Source organism: Kogia breviceps, chromosome 11 (assembly GCF_026419965.1).
Source record: "Kogia breviceps isolate mKogBre1 chromosome 11, mKogBre1 haplotype 1, whole genome shotgun sequence".
In the NCBI taxonomy this organism is placed as follows: Eukaryota; Metazoa; Chordata; class Mammalia; order Artiodactyla; family Physeteridae; genus Kogia; species Kogia breviceps.
This window is the reverse complement of record NC_081320.1, coordinates 8,360,486-8,376,199: the sequence shown is the minus strand read 5'-3', so window position 1 is coordinate 8,376,199 and position 15,714 is coordinate 8,360,486. Positions and strand designations below refer to the sequence as shown.

At 42.8% G+C, this 15,714-nt stretch overlaps 1 protein-coding gene across 1 annotated transcript in view; it reads left to right on the top strand.

Annotated features, from left to right (window-relative positions):
* Positions 1 to 15,714, top strand: part of VWA3B (von Willebrand factor A domain containing 3B) — a 173,392-nt gene that overhangs the window by 143,033 nt on the left and 14,645 nt on the right. Inside the window, 1 exon segment of the mRNA XM_067006887.1 lies at positions 10,038 to 10,149. Within this exon segment, the coding sequence (XP_066862988.1) occupies positions 10,038 to 10,149 (112 nt within the window).

The following is a 15,714-nucleotide window of genomic DNA, read 5'->3' as shown; positions in this document are numbered from 1 at the left end:
CACTGAAGGAAACTCACAGAAGGGAAGAAAAACTCCCACCAGCTCTAAATAGTATCCAGAAAGGTTTCTGTCTAGTATCCTGATGTTTAGGAGTGGGAAGGAGGGTATCAGCTCCAGGGAGAAAAATCACTGCTGGATTGTCTTTTCATTCTAAAGCTGAAGACCACCATCTCGGCTGGAGATTTCAGCCGGGTGGACCCTAGCAGTCCTTTGCCACAAGGCTCATCTTTTTTCATTGGCATAAATTCTACCCTAAACAGGTTTGGGGATGGTCACTGACCTCCCAGTCTGAAGGAGGAGAACCGAATGTGGAGGGCTTGTCAGGAGGGTCCAGGCAGGAAACAGAATCCCATTCAGTCACTTCAAGTGAAGAAACATTAACGAAGGGACTATTTGCAGAGGCGGAGGCAGGTCTAAGGCAGCCAGAAGGGGGCTTCACCCCAGCACCGGCAATAGCAGGAAGTTGACCACCCCCAGACTTGAAGGGTGGAGGGAAATAGTGCTACTGGAGCCTGTAAGAGCGAAGGCCACCAGCCAGAGTAGGAGGTATTCCTAGAGAGACAAAGGGCAGGGAGGGAGCACAGAGCCAATACCCCAGTCTTCCTCCCCCCGCTGCCCTCTGACCTCTCGCCTCCCATTGGCTCAGCCTATTGGAAGGTCAGCCAACAAGAGAAATTGGGTCATGTTGTCCTTGAGGGGTCAGCCTCCTGGGGCGTGGAGCAGGGCAGGGCAGAGAATGGACCTGGGGGCAGGTGGACGGCCCAGAGTAACCAGCACAGAGATCTCCTGAAAAATTTTCTTAAAGGCCCAGCATTTCTTGTTATGCCATCACCTCGTGTGAGCTATCTGTGTACAGCCGCAGCAGACAGCTGGCCGTGGTCCACGCTCTAGGCAGTGACACGGAAGTGGCCCCAGCGTATGGCTGTGGTGCATGTCTGGAGTGGCTGCCTGTAGAGAACTATGTCAGTAACATCCGAATTGCAGGCCACGGCGCTGTAGTAATCTTCAGGTTTAAATACTTAAAACATTTCAAGTTTTTCTCTTTTTTTTTTTTTTTTTTTTTTTTTTGCGGTACGCGGGCCTCTCACTGTTGTGGCCTCTCCCGTTGCGGAGCACAGGCTCCGGACGCGCAGGCCCAGCGGCCATGGCTCACGGGCCCAGCTGCTCCGCGGAATGTGGGATCTTCCCGGACCGGCGCACGAACCCGTGTCCCCTGCACTGGCAGGCAGATTCTCAACCACTGCGCCACCAGGGAAGCCCAAGTTTTTCTCTCTTTGATTCTTCCCTGAAAGAGCAACCAGGGAATGTTCCCTGAGAAAATGTTACAAGTGTGCTCTTCAAGCTAGGGAGATCGTTCGATTCAGCCTCTAATGCATATTTATTAGGTTCCTTTGCTACTACCAAAAAAAAAATCCACCCAAAATAAGTTCACCCTCCCACAAAGGCCCTTTGAGTTGCTATTGACTGAGATTTGACTGGAGATTTGACTGTCAGAGTGGTTAAGTCTTCTCCCTTGCCCAGTGCTGGGGACCTGTCTGGGGGCTGTCTGGTAGTTCAGGTCATCATCCTGTAATTGTTTCCTGTGCTTCCTAAGCAGCCCCTCACACAGCACAAGGAACCACGCCGGGAAGAGGGGAAGGCCAAGCAGCTCACCAGTCCCTGATCTGCTCAGGAAGCAGCCCCCCGGAGAGGGGAGGTGGAAACCCGCACAGAAGTTTTGGGGACACGTGTTGCTCACGCTGTGTTTCCTAAAGTTATGATGTTCCCTGAGGAGAAGGGGGAAACAGCTCCGAAAAAGCACGTCCCTATGCTGCTTTGGATTTTAAAGCACAGCTAAGCGCCTGAGGCTTCTGAAAGGGGACGATAATTCTCTCTGCACGTCCTCCTGGCCATAGCTCCCGCCTTAAGCCTTGGGCTCACGCACGGTGTCCTCAGTGTCCCCGGGAGCCCAGCACCGACCTGCTGTGCTTGTGAGAGATCTCGCAAGGAGTCTTTGCTTCCTCTTCAGACCGGAAGGGCTGAGGCAGGACATTCCACCTAGAGCTTCACTTCTTTAGCCTTATGGTTTGACTCCTGTTAAAATGCAAATAGCCTAGGAAGGAAAGCACTCCAAGTCCTTTCAATTCTTTACCATGGGTCGGTCACTCCGCTGCCTAGAGGGCCTGGGCAGGAGTTTGCCACCCCTGATTTACGTTTTCCTGTAAGGTCTTTTTCTCATTTTCTCTCCAGAACCCATTTCTAAAAGGGATGCAGACCCTGGATACTCTCATGATGGAGAAACCCCTCTAAATCTAAATGAAGGGAGAGATAGTGAAGGTCAGAAAATGCTCCAGGCTGGCTCTGTCCTCCTCACCAAGGTTTTAAAAAGAGTTGAATTATTCAGAGACAGTTTGCAAATATTCTGCTCTTATAATTAGGTGTCCTAGTGAGAGGAAAGGTCAGAACATGCCTGACACTACGTGTTATCTTGATTAGCACAGTCACAGACTTTACTTGGCTCTAAGGACAAAACATGGACAGAAAAGCCATTGGAACCACCGCTAGTACAGTTTGGGGATTGGGTCCAGCAGAGTTCAGTGATTTGGGGCAGGAAAAAGCATAGTGGTTTTATGCCAAAATTTTGAGCCGAAGACTAGTTCTAGTTACATCATGGAAGTGCATTCCGCACCTGATGTGAAAACATGTTGTTTGTTAAATGGAAAATTCTAAAGCATCAAACATTTAGCAACTTTACTCCACCAATGCAAACCTGAGAGCATGACCTTGAAACTAAGTCATGAAATGAAAGGAGGGTAGACTACTTGGACCCTGATCTGCATCACTTGATAAATGAATCTGGCAAAGAAGTGAATTGGATTCTCTGAATTTTGGAGACAAGGCAAAATCAAATTACCCAGTGGGCAGCATCCCTAAGTGCCAGCACCATTGCCTATCTGACTTCCTCACTGAAACTGGCATGCAGTTACTCCCAGGCACCTGAACCTACAGATGGGTCGGCTTATTTATTCAGTGCTAGCATTTCTTGTTCTCTCATTCTCCATCCCCTCCGACTCTTGTCCTCCATAGATTTCTTGTTTTTTTTTTTCTTGTAAAGATTGTTATTTTATTTTATTTTTATTTTTATTTTTATTTTTATTTTTATTTTTATTTTTTGATTTTTTGGCCACACCGTGCAGCATGTGGGATCTTGGTTCCCGGACCAGGGATCGAACCCGCACCCCCGGCATTGGAAGTTGTGGAGCACGCCATGCCCGTTAAGGGTATTCGGCCTGGAGGAGCATGACCAACTGAGCACAGGCTCCCACAATAGAGGCAGGCATTCAGGCATTGCCTCAGTAAGGTTGAGCCAACGCTCTCGGGACTTCTCCAACCCACGTTTCCCCCGAGGTGATCAGTGCATGACAGGTGCAAGTGAAGCCCATTCTGGACAGATGAAAGCCCCCTTTTTGCTAATGTTTATCACAAGGTCCAGAACAATATGCCCAGTCATAACAGAAACTTTGGGTGCAAACACAGACGGTAGAAATATTGTTATCAAGAAGCTAGCAGGATGAAGGACAGACTGTTCCCGCGAAAAAGAAACTAACCTAATCTTAAACAGAACCTAGTATGCTTTAACTCCCTGAACTCCCTGTAACTGCATTTTATAAAAGCTGTGCATATAAACAATAAAATTGACACTTGTTTGCAATGGCTCCTGGTGTCCCTCCCGTCCTCACTCTTTCCTCTTAAACTTTTTCCTCATCCCCTTGCCGCCTGAATTCGAGCCCTCGGTCGTGCTGGCAGCGACAGGAAGTGCAGAGTCTTAACCACTGGACTGCCAGGGAAGTCCCCATAGATTTCATTTTAAAGCCCAGTAGCATGCTTGTATTGTGCACGCGCATAGGTGACTGATGGCGGGAAAGGAACAGGGCAGCTAATGTCCTGTAGTATGGGCTGTAAGGTGTCTCTAAAGTCTTTGGCAAGACTCAAAAACAGTGGGATATCATCTTTCTGGAAAGTTGCTGTCAATTTTGTGGCTGAAGGGATGGTGTGTCTAGCTGCCCTGATCGTTATCCTTCCATCCTGGGAGACCAATGCTCCATTTCTGTGAATGAACCATTGTATTAACGCTGGCCCTGTAGGTTTGTTTCGTCACGGCTTCTCTGCTCTATCTGTGGTGTAGCTGAGTTGCCTCTGCAGGGATATGGAAGAATCACTGAGTGTACCGTGAACAGTTCCTTCCATAAAGCTATGTGCTGTGGAAACAGCCAGAAGTGAATTCTTGCCAGTAGTAGTAAATGTTGGAAACAAGAGCAGAGAGAATGTGAGTGTGCGAAGCCCTCTAGTAGCTGTAATGATTCTTTGAGGTAAACTCACAGATGTGTGAATGACTCGAATGGGAGGTGATATTTTTCAGCGATTTAAAAAGGCAGTTTCTTAGGTGGCATTTTCAGTGTGTTAAAAATGAACACCGGCAGCCCTCTCTGTATCGCTTCCGTTCGTTGCTGCTGCCCTTGCAGGGAAGGTCCTCACAGAGTGAGCGGTTTTCTTATATCAGATGAATTGGGAAGTGAGTGACAACTATGGAAAAAAAAAAAAAAAAAAAAAGAGCTCCCTGATGATTTCTGGCAACTGATTTCACAGATTTGTACATGGGAAACTGTAGAAAGCAATCACATTGGTTAGCTTCTGGCTAGTATATTGAGAGAATCACTATTTGTAACCTAGAGATAAAAGGGGGCTACTTAAATAAATTATGTGATTATACTCATTTAGAATTTTGAAAAGGAGTTTTAAATGTATCTAGGCATAGGTTCTAATAAATGTCTGGTCTGTTGATGAATTCTAAAGGGGGAAAATGGCTTTCTGGAATCGATGTGGACATCTTTTGTAATAACAGATTGTTACCGGTCTGGAGGTAATAAGACTGTCTGATGCCTCAGGGACCAACAGCATCTCCCTGGCTGATTGGTCTTTGATATGAACACTGATGGTGTGAAGTAAGGTGGCTTTGGAGGCTCACTTTATGTACAGGTGAGGTAGTTATGCAACAGCTGATTTAATGTGGCTTATTCCAAATTCTCAAGACTCTAAATTCTATCAATAATGAGAATATACTGTACATGGACTCTTCCATCGAGGAACTGACTGTAGGAAAGTGTGGTGTGGGCATCTCTTTGGAGTGTTATGATGGAAAACGCTGCTATTCATGTCACGGTTCTGGCCATTACATTTCCCTTATGTTGTAAAAACCACCAGCAAGGGTATCATGCTTGTGTTCCTGTCCGTGTACGGTTTCTCCAGCACTGCAGAAAGGCTAGTAAGGCCTAGACTCTCCTGGACAGATGCGAGAGGATGTTAGAGGTCATTTATTTTATCCGCTTATTTTGCACATGTAGAAACTGAAGCCCAGAAACGATAAAAGACTACCCAAAGTCACACAGCCACCTGGACAGTGCTCAGTCCCATTCCTCCTGTCCCCTGGTCCAGTCTCCTCCCTTTGAGGCCATTTCAGATGGGCAGGAGGTCATTCCGATTGCCCGCGGGAAGGAGTGTTCAGGTTTCTCCTCTGGGTGAGGCCCAGCAACAGGCAGATGACATTCACCACCTACCAGTGATGTTGAGCCATCCTCTTTGACGTGTCGAGTACATCTCGGTAAGAATAGAAATTCCATGAGAATTGAGGGTCCCCAGCAAAACTCAGCTAGATGGGAACATCATAAACAAAAGGGTGGCGTTCATCTTACATTTTTGTCTGTGGCCACATAGGCTACAAGCAACACAGGTCTGAAGACTTGATCGTATCCCACCGTCCTGCCAGAGACTTTAAGCCCTTAGTTCATTATTTCTTCCCTGAGGACCTAGCTCTAACTTTTCAGATCCCAGGAAATAAGGCATACTCCCACTTCTTTTAGTGAACCTGAAAAGTCTCAACAAACAGATACAAATGACAGACGGCTGCAAAATGCTCAGTTATATCAGGGCACCAGGGAAATGAGCTGCAGGTTTCAGGAGCCCAAACCATACTGAACATGAATCATGACCCAAGAGTAAGTGGTGTTCACACCACCTGAAGTTATTTAAATTTTTATTGTCAATTGCCTCATAAATGAGAGACTTGCTTAAGTGAAGGCCAGCAGATGAACTCATAAAATATGCATCGAATACTTTATTGATGATATAGCTATAGCAGTGCAAAAAGATGGCATCAAAATGCATGTGAAAACAGTTTATATTGGCTTTGTATCATGGAGAAGAGGGGCACTTGACGGTCTGCAAAGATGAGAAGCTGGCGAATGATGTCACTGGGTGCTTTGATTGGGTTGGAGGACTAATTTCTTTGAGAGATCCAAAAATTAATAAGTTAAGGGTCAAGAAAGGAAAAAAATGAAAAAAATCTGGGTGGGAAAACCCCCATTTTATACAATATAGCAATTTGAAGGAAAAGGCCCATTTTGTTTATTTTTTGATTTAAGAGTAGATTCAGAAACTTCTATGTTCATTCACTTCTTCAGCCCACTATCTGCAAAATACCATGAGCCAGTTACACAGAGGAAACAAGAAGTAGATGGCTGCCTATTTTAACCTTTTTTAAAAAGACAGATTTATACGAATGTAATTTGCACACCATAAAATTCGCCTGTTTCAATTCAGTGATTTTTAGCAAAACTGACAGAGCTTCAACCACCACTGCAATCCAGTTTCAGAACATTTCCATCACCCAGAAAAGATCCCTCATGCCTATTTGGAGTCAGTCTCCATTTACACCTCAAGCCCCAGGTAACCACTAATCAATTTCTGTCTCTATAAATTTGTGTTTTCTGTAAGTTTTGTGTATAAATGGCTGAGTAATATTCCATTGCATTGATATACCACATTTTGTTTACCCATTTCCCCAGAGCACTGACGTTTGGATTATTTCCACCTTTCCATTACTGTGAATAATGCTGATATGAACATTCACATAAAAGTGTTTGTGTGATAAAAATTTCTATTTCTCTTGGCTAGATGTCTAATAGTGGTATTTCCAAGGCATACAGTAAGTTTATATTTAATTTTTAAAGATACTGCCAAAAGCTTTTCCAAAGTGTCAAAAATCAATTGACCGTAAATATAACGATTTATTTCTGGACTCTCAATACTGTTCCACTGATCATATGACTATCCTTAATTCAGGACCACACTTTCTTGATTACTGAAGCTTTAGAGTAAGTTTTGAAATTAAGAAGAGTAAGTCCGCCAGGTTTGTTCTTTTTCAAAATTATTTTGGCTCTTCTGGGTCATTTACATTTATGTGTAAATTTTAAGATCAGCATCTCAATTTTGGCAAAAAAAAAAATTACTGGGATTTTGTTTGATTTATGTAGAGAATCTATAGATCAGTTTGGTAAAAAATGACTATTTTAACAATATCAAGTTTTCTCATCCATGAACATGATATTCAGCTTCTTAGATCTTTCATTTCTCTCAGCAGTGTTTTGTAGTTTTCAGTGTACGAGCTTTTCATTTGTTTTTGATAAATTTATTCCTTAGTCTGTTCTTTTTGATGCTATAAATGGAATTCTTTTCTTAATTTTATTTTCAGACTGTTCATTATTAATACATAGAAATACAATTTTTTCTTTTTCGTATATTTAACTTGCATCATGACATCTTGCAAAACTTGTTAACTCTAGTAGTGTTTGTGTGCTTTCCCCAGGGTTTTCCACATATAGGATTATATCATTTATGAAGGAAGACAACTTTACCCGTTCCTTTCCAATCTGGATGCCTTTGTTTTTTTTCTTGCCTGATTGTACTGGCTAGAGCATCAAGTACAATGTTAAGTAGAAGTTGCAGGAGTGCCTGGCCTTGTTTCTGATCTTAAGGGGAAATCATCCCATATTTCACCATTAAGTGTCATGCTTGCTGTAGGCTTTCCACAGAAGCTTTTCATCAAGTTGAGGAAGTCTCCTTCTATTCCTGGTTTGTTGAGAGTCTTTATCATGAAAGGCTGTCGGATTTTGTCACATGCTCCTTCTTCATGCATTAGGATAATAATATGGTTTTATTCTTTACTATATTAATTTGAAGTATTACATTAATTGAGGATGCATAATTATGGATGTTAAATTAGCTTTGCATTCCTTGTATAACTCCTACTTGGTCACTGTGTATAATTCTTCTCATATGTTGCTGGATTTTTTGCTGATATTTTCTTAAGAGATTTTTGCATCTATATTCATGAGGAATATAGGACTGTAGTGTTCTTTTTCTTGTGATATCTTTGCCTGTTTTGGTATTGGGGTAATACTTGGCCTTCCCTTTTCTTATATAAGTGACCTTCCTAGTAATTTCTGGTTTCCTAGGGCTCCTCCTTTCAGTCCTTCAGCCAGAAATCCAGGGTTTTATGTCCCTACCTCAGTCGTGTGCTTCCACGTATTGTGTTTGCCTTTGGGACCAAACAGAGGCTAGATACACAGAGAGAGAGAACAGTGGGGGTTCACGCAGCCTGTTGGAGCAGGAAGATTCCACTCCTGCAGAGTTTTGGCTCCTCCAGGCTCATATTGCCAACCCTGCTGCCACTGCACAGACTTGCTTAGGGACTGAGGTCTGAGTATGGAGGGAGAAAGGGGAGAAGGATTTCTGTATTCTCTCCAAGGGTTAGGAGTTCCTTTTCCCATTCCTCAAGCCAGAACTAGAGGGCTTCTTTTAGAGCTCTCTCTCTATATATACCCTGGAGCCCACTTCTGTGTTTTGGGCTGTCTTGAGGTCAGGCCAGGGAATAACAGAGGAAGAAAATGGTAAACACGCTACCAATTTGGTGGTACTTTGAATTATTGTCTTCTTTTCCAACCCATTTGCTACCAATTGCTTTTCAGAATTCTTAAATAGATTTTACCTAGAAACCCAAACACTATATGTCTGTTTTTTAGTATGTTTTCTAGTAATTCATTTTAAATTTATTTTACAAGATCGTTGGTCCTCAAATTGACTGGAAATCAAAAATAATGACTTTTCTGGATGATGGAATGGAGGCTTTTGGGGGTTTTTTGGAGGAGTAGTGGAGATTGGGTCTTTCTACTAATGATCAGTCATCAAGCATAGAAAATGGGACTTTAGATAGAATTGGACTTTACAGATCAAAGATGAAGCTACCAGTTTCTTCCTGTAGTGGACACAACAATCACATTCACTCCAAGCCTTGATTCATGTGGTAGCATTTGGAAATAAGAGAGCAGTACTTTTCTTTGTTTTTTCTGAAATTGCCTAGAGGTAAAGTCTTCCCAGAGATATTATAACTGAGCTGGGCTTTGAAGGGGTTATCTGGAACAGGAAGGCCCTTGCTCATTTTTAAATATCCTCTTTTCTCTGTTCTTCAGACTGGATGATTTCTGTTCATTTGTCTTCAGGTCTCTTTCCTCCATCATATCAATTCTGCTGTTTAGCCCTTCCAGATATTGTTGTTGTTGTTGTTGTTTTTGCTTCTAAAATTTCCATTTGGTTTTTTTTTTATAGTTCCTTTTTCTCTGCTGAAAACAACTACCTTACTGTTCATTTCAAGAGTATTTACCTTTACCTCATGTACTATGGTTATAACTGCTGATTTGCATCTTAATCTGATTATTCCAACACCTGAGCCATCTAAATACTGTGATCTGTTGATTTCCTTTTACCTTGAGAATTGGTCATGTTTGCTTGCTTTTTTTGTACGTTGCATTTTGGATCATGTATGCATATATTGAATATTATAGTTTAAAACTCTGGATCCTGTTTAAATTCTCTGGAAAAGGTTGCCTTTTTTTGTTTTGTTTTAACAAAGCGTCATTCAATTTAGACTGTAAATTCTGCCTCATTTTCTATGTGCAGTGTTTCCCATATCAGTTCAGTTTTAAAAACCTGTTCCCAACAGCATAGAACAGAAAGTACTCCAGAGTGAGTATACAGTATATGCATGTCCTGTAATTCCTCAACAGTGTGATTCTAAGTAGAGTCGCACGCCATCCTGTATCTGTGACTTTCACTCTCTGCACTTACTTTTTCTATCAACTATTAATGTTTTATTTTTTTTTTAGCAGCAGAAAATTCAAGGAACTCCAACAAAGAAAAACAAATCCAAAAAATTGGATCCACTCAAAGGCCAGAAGGTTATTGCAAGATGTGATGAAAATGGCTTTTATTTTCCAGGTAGGTATTTTATTTTGTAAGATTCCTTTGTTACATAATATGATATTGGGAACCAGAAGTTCTCAAACTATGCTTTCCCTAGCACACTGACACTTCATGAGCTATGCTGAGGTATTCCACTTCTAAAATGAAATGATGAAGTTTCTCCCCATATTTGTGGGGAAGTAACAGCCAGAAAAACTTACTTTAATCTTTCTTTTGTTTAGTAAAGTTTTCCTACATACCTACTATGTTCCACGTATGTAATATCCCTAAGGTGCTGGTCTAGCGTAGTGAGCAGACTCCAGAAGAAAACCCTTGTTTTCATGAAGCTTACATGCAAGTAGAGGAGACAGACAAGCAACCAAATAAGTAAAATATGTAGTGTGTCAGATACAGGGCTATGAAGGGAAATGAGGCCACGAAGAGCGTTGAGCGTGTCAAAGGTGAAGCTCGCAATTCTAGATATGGTGGTCAAGGAAGAGCTTCCAGGGAAGGCAACATATTAATAAGGACTTTAAAAAGTTTAAAAAAGAGTTCTAAACACAGGGAACAGCAGTACGAAGTCCTGAGGATGGAGTGCCCATGACACCCTCTTCCTTGAAGGAAGAGGCCCATGTGACTGGACCCGAGAGGTGTGCCCAAGACTTTCTGGGGCATGTGATCCTGAAGGAATCAGCCAGGTAAAGTTAAGCAAGAGCTTCATGAATAATGAAAATGATATGTGTGAAGATCTAGAGGTGAAGGAAAACATTTTATGCCTGGAGAAATAAAATAGATTATGGTGGAACCTAGAATGCAAAGGAAGGGTAGACAGTAAGAAAGCTCTTTGGAGAGGTAAGTGTGCAGCTGTTCATAAAGGGTTATGTTAAGAAGTTTGAACTTTATTGGGGAGTCACATTTAAAGCAGGAAGAAACACAATCACACTTGAAGTTTTAAAAAGATCCTCCCAGCGCTGTGTGAAGAGTACATACGGAGTGGATTAGGATGTCAGTTGGGTCCCTGGCTTGGGTCATAAGGTAAAGGATGGTACCTATAGGAGATGGTGGTATGGACAGGAGGATAACGAGGTGTGTCTGGGACATGATGAATTGTAGGTGCACCACAAGACGTTAAAGTTGTCAGAGAAGCAATTGGAGATGATGGGTCCAGAGTCTGGAGGAGGAAATCTGTCGGGAGATAGAGATTTTTGACACGTCAGCACAAAAGTAGTCATTGAAAGCATGGTAAAGGCCTATTGGGAAAGAGAGCTTAGAGAAAGAACCCTGAGGAAGAGCTGTCAAGCAGAAAGACTGTACCTCAAAATATAGCTGATCTTAACGTAGGCATTATCTGTCAATCACCAGTTAAGTAGCTCTTTATTAAACTTAATTTAATCTGCTTTTTAAGTGAGAAAAATACTTCCTCAGGAGTTTGGGTTTCCAGCAGTCATATGTGTAGAACTTATAACTAGGATATTTTATTTGAAATTTGGTAAATGTGCTTTGAAGTTGACCGGTTGAGAGAAAAATGGGTCCAAGCATTTGAGATGAGCTCCTAGGCTGAGACATGAAACTCTTCTTTTCAAGAGCAGGGCCTGAGAACCTCCTATTTCTCTGGGACTTAGATTTGCTGAGAGGTGATCATAGGAGGCCACCCCTGCTTGGTTTTCTGAATCTGAGCCACGGAGCAGGATCCAAGGCTAATTTAGCAGTTGAATGAAAATGCTGAAAATGACAGGATTCCAAATGGCTGGACTAGGACTTGAGATCAGTTTGCCGGCCAGGGTCCCAGAAAAAAATAATATTGCTCAAACTTTCCCCCCAACCATCCCTGTGTGATAAGGAAATGCAAAAGACCTACTGCTGCTGATCTGGGGGAGTAGAGGAAACAGGTAACACATAGCCACATGCAATACCTAAGGCCATGCCGGCAATGATTATTGCCCTGGTTGTTTTTAAATATGCAGCTAGAAGCACGCCGTCCTAATAGCTCCATGGGATTTGGCCATGTGGGAATTTTTAATCTGTGGCTCAGATAAGTCACTTGAAAGGTAATAAATATTTGATGGGAATTCCCTGGCAGTCAAGTGGTAAGTGGTTAGGTCTCGGCACGTTCACTGCCAGGGCCCGGGTTCAGTCAATCCCTGATCAAGGAGCTAAGATCCTGCAAGCCGCGTAGTGTGGCCAGAAAAAAAAAAAAAAAGGTAATAACATAATAAACACTTGAATTTACTCGTATAATCAGTTATTTTGATTAGTGGCTAGTTAGTAAATATTGACTCAGCTGAATTAAATGATGATGCCTCGGTTAAGGATAGACTTAGTTTCTGTTTCCCTCCCTGTAGCCCCCCTTTACGCTCCCCTCCCCCGCCACAAAGTCAATGTATCTTTTCTTTAACTGAGAACTTCAACTCTATTTTACCCTCATAGAGTTATTTTTTCAAAAAAAAATAATTTTAAACTTCCAGAAAATTTGCAAGAATAATAGAGAACTCCTGTATACTTTTACCCAGATTTACCAATTTTTAACATTTTGTCACATTTATTTTACCAATCAATTATTTTATTTTTCTGTTCTCTGTCTCCTTCCCTCTACCGTAACACACACATTATTTTTTCCCGAACTATTTGAGATTAGGTAACATCTTGCCCCTTTGCCCCTTAATACATGTATTTCTCGAGAACAAGGGTATTCTCTTAATATTACCACAGTCAAGTTATAAAATTCAGGAAAGTTAATATTATATAGTTTTATCTGTATATTTCATTTCGGTTAATTGTCCCAAGAATAGCCCTTAGAGCATTTTTTTTTTCCTCTAGTACAGGTCCCAATTCAGAATTGTTATTGCATTTAGTTATTTCTCTTTAGTCTTCTTTAATCTAGAATCATTCTCTAGCCTTTTCCATCATCTTTCATGATACTGACATTATTTAACAGTAAGGCCAATTATGTTATGGGATGTTCCTCAATTGGGGTTAAATTAGATTCAGGTTATGTGTTGCCAGCCAAAATGCGATGTGGTATCATTGATGCCGCATCCCTCTCAGGGCAACCCATCCAAAGGCACATGATGTCCACGTGCCCTCATTGGTGATGTTCATTCAGATCACCTGGTCACTGCAGGTTACTATTTTTACCCCTTACAGAAAAGAAGGCCAAATAGAGTTTCGTGGAGCACAGGCATGATATTCACTGATGACGCCTTTTCTGATAACTTTTGTTCACAACCTCCTAAATGTTTTTAATGAAAAATAGCTTTAAAATGTACCCGAGCAGAAGGCGGCTTTGGAGCAATGGAATCAGCGCATCCGTTGCCCAAGGCCGGGTCTACACCGGAGCGGAGCTGGCCCAGTTGTTGCCGCCAGCCTTGGGAATCGGGGCAGGGATTTCCGTACGGCCAACTCTATTCAGGACTCAGTGTGGACTCACTAGTTGAGGACAAGCTGATAGCCTGGCTTCTTAGGATGCTGAAAGGCAAGGAGGCAGACACACTTCAGAACCTTGTTTTAAATCGTTATTGGTAGGAATTGGGTCATCCTTCCCATTGTTCAGCAGGAAGCAGCATTTTATCTCAGGAAATTCACATAATGAAAAGTCTGGGTTGCAAGATTTCTGCACTATGTCGTTGGCACAAGTTATAAGCGGAAGAAAAAGGCTGGGGCAGGGGAGGCCTGCATACTTTCTCCGGGGTCATGATTTAGGGTCCGACAATTCTAAGTTTTTTATTTACTTGAAGTCTGCTTCTTGCCTCTACCAGCCGTGTGACTGGAATCACTGAGGTTCTCTGAGCCTGTTTCCTTATCTTGCCAAATGAGATTTAAAAGGGTTAACCCCGGGGGCTTCCCTGGTGGCGCAGTGGTTGAGAGTCCGCCTGCCGATGCGGGGGACACGGGTTCATGCCCCGGTCCAGGAAGATCCCACATGCCGCGGAGCGGCTGGGCCCGTGAGCCATGGCCGCTGAGCCTGCGCGTCCGGAGCCTGTGCTTCGCAACGGAAGAGGCCACAACAGTGAGAGGCCCGCGTACCGCAAAAAAAAAAAAAAAAAAAAAAAAAAAAAGAATGAAAAAAAAAAAAAGGGTTAACCCCCACATAAGATCGTGCTGTGGATTAAATATGATCATGTACAGCATCTTGAAATTGGAAAGCGATCATTACCTGGAGAGTATTTCTGTTATCTCCTCTTGGGAGATATAAACAACTCACCTGGGGGTAGAGGGAGCTGCTTGCAGTTTAGAAACTTTAACCACAGTTTTAAAACTTTAAGAGCAATTTGAAAAGGCAAAAACCAGCACGGTGGGCCATAAAGGAAACCTCTGAGACTAAAGAAGAAGAGAATGTGATGACTAGATGTGCAGGCTGGCATTCCGTGGAGGGGGGCAGGAGGTGGGGACGCTTCTGGTGGAGCAGAGCTGACACCTTTTTCAGGAAATGGGATTCGAGCCGAGCCGGGCTGTGAATATCAGAAAGTTCTTACAGCCAGAGGTTTAAAAAAAAAAAAAAAAAATCCACTCTCCAGCCTGAGAAATTCCTGTTTGGCGCGAAGATTGAAAAACCATTCCTGCTTCTTTCACCAAATGAACTCACCCATGCTGTCTGCCTAGACTGTTTCTTCACTCCCCTGACCTCTGGGCATAGGCAGTGTTTTTGCCGAGGGTCTCAACGAAGGTGTGCCCCCTTTTCCCCTGCACCTGGGTACGGGAGAGTCCCCTGGATGAGATGGGGAGGCCAACTCATACCCAGGAAGATGACAGAGTAGAGATGCTTCTTTCTGCCTGTTGGTCCAACCTCCAGAGCCCAGTCCCCTAACATGGTCCCAGGAGACGTTTCAGAGCAGGAAACACTGTCTCACCTCTCTGAGGCTGAGGGCAAAGAGAAACTGCAGTGTGAAGGCAGCCAAAAATCGGAAGCTGATCTTGAATCAGGGCCTAGAAATGGTAGCAACTCCTTAATGAGGTGGAGAAGGGGTAAGTGCAGAGGCTGAGCCATGACCGAACAGGTCAGCAACTCTGGGTTCTCCCATCTTGGAGGACAGCCAGGTGTTAACACCGTGAGGCTGGTTCTAGAGTTAGATTGGAAGAAACTACACTAATTTCTGGAGGCGAACAAAGGTCCACATCTGCAGAGATTGGAACATAAAAGAGCTGGTAGTCTAAATGCCCATCAACAGACGAATAGATAAAGAAGCTGTGGTACATATATACAATGGAATATTACTCAGCCATAAAAAGGAACGAAATTGGGTCATTTGTAGAGATGTGGATGGACCTAGAGACTGTCATACAGAGTGAAGTAAGTCAGAAAGAGAAAAACAAATATCGTATATTAGTGCATATATGTGGAACCTAGAAAAATGGTACAGATGAACCTGTTTGCAGGGCAGAAATAGAGACACAGATGTAGAGAACAAACGTATGGACACCAAGGGGGGAAGTGGTGGGGGGAGGTGGTGGTAGGATGAACTGGGAGATTGGGATTGACATGTAAACACTAATATGTGTAAAATGGATGACTAATAAGAACCTGCTGTATAAAAAAATAAATTAAATAAAATTCCCCCCAAAAAAGAATACAAGGCACTAAGTGAGCTATTTTGCTTGTTATCA